Source organism: Schistocerca nitens, chromosome 7 (genome assembly GCF_023898315.1).
Source record: "Schistocerca nitens isolate TAMUIC-IGC-003100 chromosome 7, iqSchNite1.1, whole genome shotgun sequence".
Taxonomy (NCBI): Eukaryota; Metazoa; Arthropoda; class Insecta; order Orthoptera; family Acrididae; genus Schistocerca; species Schistocerca nitens.
In genome coordinates, this window is record NC_064620.1 from 611028465 (window position 1) to 611041095 (window position 12631).

General features: G+C 42.9%; 1 protein-coding gene across 3 annotated transcripts in view; it reads right to left on the reverse strand.

The window, feature by feature from the left end:
* Positions 1–12631, reverse strand: part of LOC126194978 (medium-chain acyl-CoA ligase ACSF2, mitochondrial-like) — a 452087-nt gene that overhangs the window by 268103 nt on the left and 171353 nt on the right. For 2 of the 3 annotated variants that reach the window (XM_049933391.1, XM_049933389.1), the window contains exons 6-7: positions 1385–1480; positions 1148–1296 (exon numbers count right to left, since the gene is read on the reverse strand). The exons of the other annotated variant lie outside the window; for it this stretch is intronic. In XM_049933391.1, coding sequence (XP_049789348.1) covers positions 1148–1296; positions 1385–1480 — 245 coding nt within the window. The remainder of the gene's footprint in view (positions 1–1147; positions 1297–1384; positions 1481–12631) is intronic. 3 annotated transcript variants of the gene reach the window in all.

The following is a 12631-nucleotide window of genomic DNA, read 5'->3' on the forward strand; positions in this document are numbered from 1 at the left end:
CCTGCTGGCCTGAAGCCATACCAGTCAACAATATTTCAGCAGGAACACTGGCCGCCACCTCCATTTCACTTTGGATTTCAAGCTTTGGTTGTTTGCTACATATCACAACAGCCCACAGCCGACAATTAAGAGTCTAAATTGTTTGCCCAGCTGAGCAAATTCTGTTTTGCCATACATCAGAAGACCACAAGCTATCACTCAACAAGTAATGGCAAGAGAGAACACTGCCACAGTTCATTAGGAGCCACAATCATGTGTCACGATCCACACTGGACAACAACCATACCATTGGTCTTGCTCAGTATGTGAAGCACTGACCTGGACTCTCCATCAGCTGAGCTCGTTTATGGCAAAGCCCAGCAACTGCCAGGTGAGGCAACTTTTCTAAGTGCAGTCAAGATGGATGACATCAATCTTACATATTCCATTTCTTGCCCAGGGGAACGGGTGAATCAAATCCAACCTCACAAAGCACCAAGAAGTGGAACTTCACCTACCTATATGCACACATGTTATGCTGTGCACAGATAGAGTGAAACTGGCAGTGACACTTCCATACACAGGCCCTCGTCATGTCATTGGCTGAGGCAAAAGAACCATAGAAATTTTGATCAATGTCGAACCCAGTCTTCATGTTACCTGCATTACTACAAATGCTTGCACAATGTAACCAGCCACATTTCCAGGTGAAGAAGAAACTCAACCCAAGTTCTGAACGTGTCCTGGATGGCACGTACATTTCCCATTGCAATTCGTGGATGATAATCCACCTTCCCCAGGGAGGGGCTGATGTAGCTGCAAACCTCAGCACGTCATCAAAGAGCTGTCAGCTGGTGTGTGTGTGTGTGTGTGTGTGTGTAATTATTTCTTCCAGTTACTGTTTGGGCTTCGACTTCTGACTTCTGTAAAAAATTTACCTGCCCTTGTTCCAATTCATGTTTAGTTTACAGTGACTATTTAGTGAGTGTCTATAATTTTCTGTAGTTTGTTCTAAATAAATCACAGTACATCAGAATTTATATTTTGTACCTGTGCCTGGCTGAGATGATGAATGTTTGTAACATTCAGTTCAGAAGACTATCAACTATTAAACAATTTGGTCTGCAACTAATTGTTAATTATGATGAGATGATTACAAAAAACTTACTTTTCTTTCAGTATTGCTTTTGCTGAATCCTCTCCTTTGAAACCCGCTGAAGGTAACACAATCGTACATCCATGATGCAGTGAATTGAGAACTCCACACACATTTCCAAAACAGTGAAAAAAGGGCACTTGTAGACATATACGATGATGCTAGAACACAACAGATTCCCTGCTCTCAAATACCCATATTACTATATTTAAATCTCTCAGGTAATAGGTTAAATAATATATAACTTACCTTTTTATATAGGCCTGCTCTCTCACCCAAGAAATATGAGTTGTTGACAACACTGTGGTGACTTAACAAGGTTGCTTTTGGATGTCCGGTTGTGCCCTATTAAAGATATACATATTAAAAACAAGGCAATTGCATAAACTATGAAAATGTAACAGAAAAAAATTAATTATACCAAACTGCCAATGGGACAATTTTGTATTATTATGCATAAAGAAAGGACTATATTTTCTTGTTAACCAACTTTTGCATCATTTACCTGACACTAAGTTAAGCAGTAAAAAATTAACCCCTTACTGTACAAATAAAACCTCAATGCAATGGTTTGGAAAATAATATCTCCCTTTTCTTGTCTAAGTGGCCTAAGTCCCTCTCTCAGTTGGCCTCTCAATTTAGAATTCTAATGTTGTGAGTCATTAAAATGAGAATAAGCCATGGAAGAGCTGAAAATAGTCAAAACCAATCTCAGCAATTTGGGAAAACTACCATTCTTGACTTTTAAAATAATGCATCAGAAAATTTACTTCAATAGCTATTGCACATTTTGACATTAACAGCAATTTCAAGCAATCCTGTTGGAGGAACATCCGCAGCTGAGCATTATAACAAAGGTTGAAAATTGTAGATGGTGCACCGCGCCTTGTACACATCCACTGTGCACGGCTGCAGGGGCGGGGGGGGGGGGGGGGGGGGGGGGGGGGGGCATTTCACAGCACCAAGTTACGACACCTGAACATGGGCATATAAGAGCCCAAAACCAGTCTTGTGGTGATAAAAGAACTTTTACAACTCTAGCAGTACTTTCAAGCTCTGGTAGGAGGCAATTTCAGGTAATATTAGCTATGCACAGGTATCCTGCAATACATTCACAATATGAATGCATTTTATGAACTGCCTCTAATGTTGTGTTGACCTCTTCTCATGTTGTGGCTGTTTACATCAAAATAAATCAAGTAGTTATTTTGTATCCTAGTGGAAATAAACATCTTAATAATGCAACAATTCCATATATATATATATTTTCCAGTATGAAGACAATATGTACTTCCTATGCCACATAAACACTGTTTTTGAAACTTTCACATTAAACTTTGGTTAAAATAACTTTATGAGTGACATTTAAGCGAGTCAAATGGTTGGCTTCAGCCAGCCACCAGGCACCTGTTAATAGTTCTTTCTCAACTGCCACGCACTTGCTGTGTCGCCTGTTTTGTAGGTACATGCCGAGCCATGTCAAAAAATACTGCCAGCTGCCAATGGAGTTTGGCAGTTACAGGGTTATTTTAATTGAGCTATAATGTTTGGAACCCTTTAAATAAAGATCCCATTTTATTACATTTGACTGCTTTGCCTAGACCCAACTCATTATCCTGGTCTTTGTATTTTATTGGGCTATTCTTGAATTGTTTAAGGCCTTACATTCTGCAAATCATTCAGTAGTCTTACACAGCTTACAGCAAAAAGGGGACAAACATTAGATATCTTATAATATTCCAGAATTTGTGCACCCTTACTATTTCCAGGGTTGCTCATCACAGAAACTGTTTTAATATGATACTGGGAAGTTCTGGGGGAAGACTATAAATAATGAAAGGAGCAAGGGCTTACAGTCATGCAAAAGGCTCCGCAAAATATGCATCAGAGTCGATATGCAATGTGACTGCTTTCACAGGTGGCTCCGCCTCTTCTTGGATAGACAATGTCTGTCACAGGGCTAGAACAGGGTGTCCAAGTTGGGTGCATGGGGCAGGTGTTGCTCCTTCCAAAAGGATATTTTTTATATGGAAAAGGGGTTGGGAGTAGATGTGATACAACAATAATCCAGGTTTTTTGTGCATAGGGGTATGCTGTAAAATTTGAGAGCGACTGTGATAAAAGCTGTGGGTATGCTTTATACAGCTTGAGTGCACCTTGAACATAGTTTTACATTGCCATGTTTCCTCAAGTGTGGCTTCTTGATACCTGATCATCTTGCTACCTTGTTCTAGTGGTCCGGATAATCCGTGCCACCACCATGCTTCACCATCCAACTCTTCTGCACTTTGTTCCATCTTGCAGTGAATGCTAAATGAAAGATCACAACTTCAACTCTGAGCTACGGAATGACTGAATGAACATTTGTTTCAACTCTTCTATATTTTAAAGCCCATGATACCTTCAATAGTAGGTATCACAGAATAAATGTGCCCCCAGCTGGTAGATGCCACACATTCTTCCCAACGTACCTTGGACCTCCCATAGTAGCTGTGTCAATATAAAGCAGTGTGGACAGTCTAATTTCCTTTTGCGATCATCTTTTGTCGAGATGATTCTTCTGGTGGACTAGGATACTTCCTAACAGATACAGATACACTAATATCCCCACACTGAAGCTAAGGATGTCATGTACAAATTTCTTAACTATATACGTTACCAATGCTGTACTACATCTCCAACAGAGATGTGTAATAACTCTTAATTACACACATCATGATTGTAATACACATCCAACAGGTACATATATTTCACACACCATAACTGATTACTATGCAGTTACTATCAGCTCATAGAACCCCAAGAAAACATTTTTCTTTTTATTCACTAGGTCAAAATTATCACAGCAAGTGATTGTTTTCTTTTACAATTCTGTACATAACTTCCTTCATCAACATTTAAAATTTGTTCACGTATGTAGATATTCTTTTTTGCTTGGGCTTGATAGTATAACAGGACAAATTTGCTTTTAAATTTTCTAGTGTTGACATCTCACATTTTCATTTAATATTTTTTACGCAGAACATACAAATGTATACAACAGTATTTTCTAGAAGCAACTTATATAGATTCCTTATCTTCCACGAGTACACCCCAATATTTCAAATTCTCTTGCATTTGTACATATGGAGATATAAAAGGTCTCCACCCCTTGCAACTAGCAATGTTCTCATTACCTTCACTAGTAAGGAAAACCTCTCCAGTTACATGACAATCGTCACTGTAACAATTTAATTACACTGTCAAATAATCATTCACACCTTACTGTACAATCTTTCTTTCTTTATTTCCATTACAGAGTCCCATTTCAATCCCTACAAATACGAGGTCTGTTCAGAAAATTCTGGAACATTCATAATTTCACGCCAATGGTGTGTTGAAGCAAAATGTGCTTGGCATCCCTGCACAAGCCTGTGTTTAATGTGTAACTGCTGGAAGTTTCATTCTTGTATGTCCGTTAGTTAATTTTTCACTACTTTTTTGAAAGCTGTCACACAGTTTGTGAATTTCGAGATGGCAGAGTTAGAGGAGCAATGCATCTGCATTAAATTTTGCCTGAAGCTAAAGAACCTTTACAAAGACACAGCAAATGATGCAGGAAACCTACAGTGATCCGTGCTTAAGCAATTCTCAGTGTTACAAATGGTTCACATGGTTTAAAAATGACCGGACAGGAGTTAAAGATGACATTCATTTGTGACGCCACTCAACATCTCACAATGATGCTCACGTCAGGAACGTAAAAAAATTGTGCCTGTCAATCTAAGGCTGACTGTCCAAGAGATTGCAGAAGAATGTAACATTTCAGTTGGATAATGTCAAAATCCTGACACAGCATCTTGGAATGCATTGTGTTGCTGCCAAGACCCACAAGTCAAGAGCAGAAAGACTTTCACCTTGCAATCTGTGATGAGCGCAAATGAGAAATGGATGTTCCTTACGAGAACCACAGCCGATGATGGGACATGAGTCTACAGTTATGATGTTGAGACCAAGGTTCAATCTTCACAATGGGTTGGGAATGGTCAAATACCAAAGCCATGCTGATAGTTTTCTTTGACTTTGAAGGTTTAGTTCATCATGAATTCTTGTCACAGGGACAACCTGTTAATCGATGGTACTATTGGGATGTGCTGCAATACCTGTGAAAAAATGTGAGAAGAAAATGGCCTGAAATGTAGTGAGACAATTTATGGCTCTTGCATCACGATAATGCACTTGCACATTTACTCTAGTTGATGCATGACTATTGCACAAAAAACTAAATCACTATGCTGCCTCATCCTCCATACTCTCCAGACCTGGCCCTTGCGGACTTTTTTATTTCCAAAGTTGAAAAACCCATTGAAAGGATGAAGATCTCCAACGATAGACTAGATAAAAGGAAATTTGCGGATGGCACTTCATGCTATCCAGCAAAAGGCATACCTAGATTGCTTCCAGAAATGGAAACGGCATTGGGAGTTAAGTATCGGTTGTAGAGGAGAGTATTTCGAAGGAGACCATGCACAATAAGTAAAAGGTAAATCAAACCATGGAAAATCCAGGATGGAATGTAACAATACTATGAGAAGGAAAGTTATTGCTCACCATACAGTTGAGATGCTGTCACAGATAGGAACAACAAAAAGACACTCACAAAGCTATCAGCCATTAAGGCCTTCGTCAACAACAAAAAACGTGTGCACAAACACACGCGACTGGCAACTGTCTTTCAGCTATCCAATTAAGTGTGTGATTAATGCTATCGTGCATTTTTCAATATTATTTCTTTAGTATCTCTTACCACTCCCCCCCCCCCCCCCCACACCAGCCTTGCTGTTGTTGTACTGTGAACAGCTGAAAGCAAGGGGAAACTACGGCCATAATTTTTCCCGAGGGCATGCAGCTTTACTGTATAATTAAATGATGATGGCGTCCTCTTGGGTAAAATATTCCGGAGGTAAAATAGTCCCCCATTCGGATCTCCAGGCGGGGACTACTCAAGAGGACGTTGTTTTCAGGAGAAAGAAAACTGGCGTTCTACGGATAGGAGCGTGGAATGTCAGATCCCTTAATCGGGCAAGTAGGTTAGAAAATTTAAAAAGGGAAATGGATAGGTTAAAGTTAGATATAGAGGGAATTAGAGAAGTTTGGTGGCAGGGGGAACAAGACTTTTGGTCAGGTGAATACAGGGTTATAAATACAAAATCAAATAGGGGTATGCAGGAGTGGGTTTAATAATGAATAAAAAAAATTGGAGTGCGGGTAATCTACTACAAACAGCATAGTGAACACATTATTGTGGCCAAGATAGACACGAAGCCCATGCCTACTACAGTAGTACAAGTTTATATGCCAACTAGCTCTGCAGATGATGAAGAAATAGATGAAATGTATGATGAAATAAAATAAATTATTCAGATAGTGAAGGGAGACGAAAATTTAATAGTCATGGGTGACTGGAATTCGAGTGTAGGAAAAGGGAGAGAAGGAAACATAGTAGGTGAATATGGATTGGTGCTAAGAAATTAAAGAGGAAGCCACCTGATAGAATTTTGCACAGAGCATAACTTAATCATAGCTAACACTTGGTTCAAGAATCATAAAAGAAGGTTGTATACATGGAAGAAGCCTGGAGATACTGACAGGTTTCAGATAGATTATCTAATGGTAAGACAGAGATTTAGGAACCAGGTTTTAAATTGTAAGACATTTCCAGGGGTAGATGTGGACTCTGACCACAATCTATTGGTTATGACCTGTGGATTAAAACTGAAGAAACTGCAAAAAGGTGGGAATTTAAGGAGATGGGACCTGGATAAACTGAAAGAACCAGAGGTTGTACAGAGTTTCAGGGAGAGCATAAGGAAACAATTGATAGGAGTGGGGGAAAGACATACAGTAGAAGAAGAATGGGTAGCTTTGAGGGATGAAGCAGTGAAGGCAGCAGAGGATCAAATAGGTAAAAAGACGATGTCTAGTAGAAATCCTTGGGTAACAGAAAAAATACTGAATTTAATTGATGAAAGGAGAAAATATAAAAATGCAGTAAATGAAGCAGGCAAAAAGGAATACAAACGTCTGAAAAACGAGATCAACAGGAAGTGCAAAATGGCGAAGCAGGGATGGCTAGAGGATGTAGAGGGTTATCTCACTAGGGGTAAGATAGATACTGCCTACAGGAAAATTAAAGAGACCTTTCGAGAAAAGAGAACCACTTGTATGAATATCAAGAGCTCAGACGGAAACCCAGTTCTAAGCAAAGAAGGGAAAGCAGAAAGGTGGAGGAAGTATATAGAGGGCCTATACAAGGGCAATGTACTTGAGGACAATATTATGGAAATGGAAGAGGATGGAGATGAAGATGAAATGGGGATACGATACTACGTGAAGAGTTTGACAGAGCACTGAAAGACCTGAGTCAAAAAAAGGTCCCGGGAGTAGACAACATTCCATTAGAACTACTGACAGCCTTGGGAGAATATAATAGTTCCGATCCCAAAGAAAGCAGGTGCTGACAGATGTGAAAATTACCCAACAATCAATTTAATAAGTCACGGATGCAAAATACTAACGCGTATTCTCTACAGACGAATGGAAAAACTGGTAGAAGCTGACCTCGGGGAAGATCAGTTTGGATTCCGTAGAAATATTGGAACATGTGAGGCAATACTGACCCTACGACTTATCTTAGAAGCTAGATTAAGGAAAGGCAAACCTACGTTTCTAGTATTTGTAGACTTAGAGAAAGCTTTTGACAATGTTGACTGGAATACTCTCTTTCAAATTCTGAAGGTGGCAGGGGTAAAATGCAGGGAACGAAAGGCTATTTACAATTTGTACAGAAACCAGATGGCAGTTATAAGAATCAAGGGGCACGAAAGGGAAGCAGTGGTTGGGAAGGGAGTGAGACAGGGTTGTAGCCTATCCCCGATGTTATTCAATCTGTATATCGAGCAAGCAGTGAAGGAAACAAAAGAAAAATTTGGAGTAGGTATTAAAATCCATGGATAAGAAATAAGAACTGAGGTTCGCCGATGACATTGTAATTCTGTCAGAGACAGCAAAGGACTTGGAAGAGCAGTTGAACGGAATGGACAGAGTCATGAAAGGAGGGCACAAGGTGAACATCAACAAAAGCAAAACTACGATAATGGAATGTAGTCGAATTAAATTAGGTGATGCTGAGGGAATTAGATTAGGAAATGAGACACTTAAAGTAGAGAAGGAGTTTTGCTATTTGGGGAGCAAAATAACTGATGATGGTCGAAGTAGAGAGGATATCAAATGTAGACTGGCAATGGCAAGGAAAGCATTTCTGAAGAAGAGAAATTTGTTCACATCGAGTATAGATTTATGTGTCAGGAAGTAATTCCTGAAAGTGTTTGTATGGAGTGTAGCCACGTATGGAAGTGAAACATGGACGATAACTAGTTTGGACAAGAGAATAGAATTACTTTTGAATGCATTATGGGAACAGCAATGATCAATGTCTTATAAATAATTACTATTAAAAACAGTCTTGATCACGATTTATTTAACAAGGTGACCGGTTTCGACCACTACTGTGATCATCTTCAGACCATTGAGTAGGAATCTCTTTCTGGTGGAGAACACTCAATGGTCTGAAGATGACCACAGTAGTGGTCGAAACCGGTCACCTTGTTAAATAAATTGTGATCAAGACTGTTTTTAATAGTAATTAATTAAGAGAATAGAAGCTTTCGAAATGTGGTGTTACAGAAGAATGCTGAAGATTAGATGGGTAGATCATATAACTAATGAGGAGATATTGAATAGGATTGGGGAGAAGAGAAGTTTGTGGCACAACTTAACTAGAAGAAGGAATCGGTTGGTAGGACATGTTCTGCGGCATCAAGGGATCACCAATTTAGTATTGGAGGGCAGCATGGAGGGTAAAAATCGTAGACGGAGACCAAGAGATGAATACACTAAGCAGATTCAGAAGCTTTTTTTTTTTGGGGGGGGGGGGGGTTAAGGGCGCTCAACTACTGAGGTCATTAGCGTCCAGTCACAATTGTTAGAGCACATAGAATCTAGTAAAACTCAAGGAGGGGCGGGAGGGGGGGGGGGGGAGACACCAGAAAGTTCTTACAAAGATGCAGATAAAATAAGTGAAAGAGTTAGATGTCTTTGGATAAGCCAGTCAAAGTAATAAAACGAAGAACATGAGCAGCTGCTTGAGCGTCATCAGCTAAAATATCCTGTAAAGTAGATGGCAGAGACAGGACAATATGAGATTGACTAAAACGGGGACACGACAATAAAACATAGCGCACTGTTAATACATGACCACAAGGGCACTGCGGGGCTGGGTCACCGGAGAGCAGGTAGCGGTGGCTAAACCGGCAATGCCCAATCCGCAACCTGGTCAGAAGGACCTCTTCTTGCCGAGATGAATGGGAGGAGGTTGTCCAAGCAGTTGGGAACGGTTTTACTGCCCGGAGCTTGTTTCCTTGAAGTGAGGACCAAGCATCCCACCACAATGACACAAGCCTCTTACAAACAACCCCACTAACATCAGATGACAGGACACAATGGGAGGCTGGCCGAGGCAGGAAGACTACAGCCTTGGCTGCAGCATCAGCAGCCTCATTCCCAGGCACTCCTACATGGCCAGGAACCCACAGAAAGCTGACAGGAGAGCCACCATCAGCAAAAGAATGGAGTGACTGCTGGATCCGTTGCACCAAGGGATGGACCGGATATGGAGCTCCAAGGCTCTGAAGAGCACTCAGTGAGTCAGAGCAGAGTACATACGATGAATGGTGGTGGCGGCGGGCATACTGAACGGCCTGATGGAGAGCAAAAAGCTCTGCCGTAAAGCTGGAACATTGGTCGAGGAGCCGGTATTTAAAGGTGACGGCCCCGACGAAAAAGGCACAGCCGACACCATCGTCAGTTTTGGAGCCATCAGTGTAAATAAAGGTGTGACTGGCAAATCACGCAAGAAGTTCGACAAACCGTGAGCAATACACTGCAGCCGGAGTACCCTCCTTCGGGAGCGAGCTGAGGTCAAGATAAATATGAACCGGAGCCCGGAGCCAAGGTGGAGTCGGGCTGTCACCCTCTCTGAAGGTGGTACGGAGGGCAAAATCCAATTGTCGAAGCAGGCGACGAAAACGGACTCCAGGGGGCAGCAGGGCAGACACATACAACCCATACTCATGGTTGAGAGAATCGGCGAAGAAGGACTGATAAGAGGGGTGGTCGGGCATTGACAACAGCTGGCAGGCATACCGACAAAGCAGTATGTCGCGCCGGTAGGTCAATGGAAATTCGGCAGCTTCAGCATAAAGATTCTCGACAGGACTAGTGTAGAAGGCTCCGGTCGCAAGACGTAACCCCCGATGGTAGATGGAGTTGAGATGGCGTAAGAGGGATGGCCGAGCAGACGAGTAGATGAGGCTCCCATAATCCAGCTTCGATCGGACTATGGACCGATACAAGCGAAGCAGGACAGTGCGATCCACTCCCCAAGATGAACCACTAAGAACTCTGAGGACATTAAGGGAAAGTGTACAACAGGCAGCCAAATAAGAGACATGCAGAGACCAACAAAGTTTCCTGTCCAGTGTGAGCCCTAGAAACTTAGTTGTTTCCACGAATGGGAGAACAATGGGACCGAGATGTAAGGATGGCGGAAGGAATGCTTTATATCGCCAAAAGTTGATGCAAACCGTCTTCTCTTCAGAGAACCGGAAGCCATTTGCCACACTCCATGAGTATAGGCTGTCTAGACAACGCTGAAGGCAGCGCTCCAGGAGTCATGTTCTCTGGGCACTGCAGTAGATCGCGAAGTCATCGACAAAAAGAGAGCCTGAGACATTAGGTGGAATGCAATCCATAATAGGATTGATCACTATGGCAAAAAGGGCCACGCTCAAGACGGAGCCCTGAGGCACTCCGTTCTCCTGGAGGAAGACGTCGGGCAAGACGGAACCCACATGTACCCTAAACGTTCGGTCTGTTAAAAAGGAATCAATAAAAAGGGGCAGGCGACCGCGTAGACCCCACCTGTGCATAGTGCGGAGGATACCTCCTCTCCAACAGGTATCATAAGCCTTCTCCAAATCGAAGAACACGGCTACCGTTTGGTGCTTTCGCAAAAAGTTGTTCATGATGAATGTCGACAAGGTCACTAGGTGGTCAACAGCAGAGCGGCGGCGACGAAAGCCGCATTGAACATTGGTAAGTAGCCGTCGAGATTCAAGAATCCAGACTAACCGAGCGTTAACCATGCGCTCCATCACTTTACAGACACAGCTTGTAAGAGAAATGGGTCGGTAACTAGAAGGAAGGTGTCTATCCTTCCCGGGTTTGGGTATAGGAACAAGGACGGCATCACGCCAACACATGGGGACTTGACCTTCGGTCCAGACGCGATTGTAGGTATGAAGAAGGAAGCTTTTGCCTGCCGGAGAAAGGTGTGCCAGCATCTGAACGTGAATGGCATCTGGCCCCGGAGCAGAGGACCGGGACAGTGCAAGCGCACGTTCGAGTTCCCGCATAGTAAAGGGGGAATTATAATGTTCCAGATTCAGCGAGTGGAAGGAAAGTCGCCGAGCCTCTTCTGCCTCTTTCTTGGGAAGGAAGGCAGGGTGGTAATGGGCGGAGCTTGAAACCTCCGCGAAAAAGCAGCCGATGGCATTGGAGACATCCACAGGATCAACAAGGACCTCATTACCTGAAGTCAGGCCAGGTACCGAGGAGTGGGCCTTAATGCCCGACAGCCGGCGCAGGCCACCCCAGACGACAGAAGAGGGAGTAAAACTGTGAAAGGAGCTGGTGAAAGAGGCCCAACAAGCTTTTTTGCTGTCTTTGATGACTCTACGGCATTGCGCTCAGAGTCGTTTGTGTCCAATACAATTCGCCAACGTAGGATGGCGGCGAAAGGTGCGTAAAGCACGTCGTCGAGCACGGATAGCGTCTCTACAAGCCTCGTTCCACCAGGGGACGGAAACGCGACATGAAGAAGAGGTAGTACAAGGAATGGAACGTTCGGCAGCATTGATGATAACAGCCATGAGGTATTCGACCTGACTGTCACAACTGAGAAAATCGTGGTCCGGAAAGGTCGCCAGGGAGGAGTATAGTCCTCAGTCAGTTTTCGGTATGTTCCAGCTCGAAGGACGTGGGGATGGGGTGTGGTGTAGGAGACGAACGACACAGGGGCAGTGGTCGCTTGAATGGGTGTCAGAAAGGACATACCACTCGATACGACGGTCAAGAGTGGTAGAACAGATCGAGAGGTCCAAGTGGGAGTAGGTATGAGTGGAGTCCGAGAGGAAAGTCGGGGCGCTAGTATTGAGGCAGACAAGATTGAGATGGTTGAAGACATCCGTCAAGAGGGAGCCTCTCTGACAGGATGCAGGAGAGCCCCAAAGGGGATGATGGGCATTGAAGTCGCCAAACAATAAAAACGGCGGAGGAAGCTGAACAATCAGGTGCATCATGTCAGTCCGACTAACTGCGGATGATGATGGCGTGTAG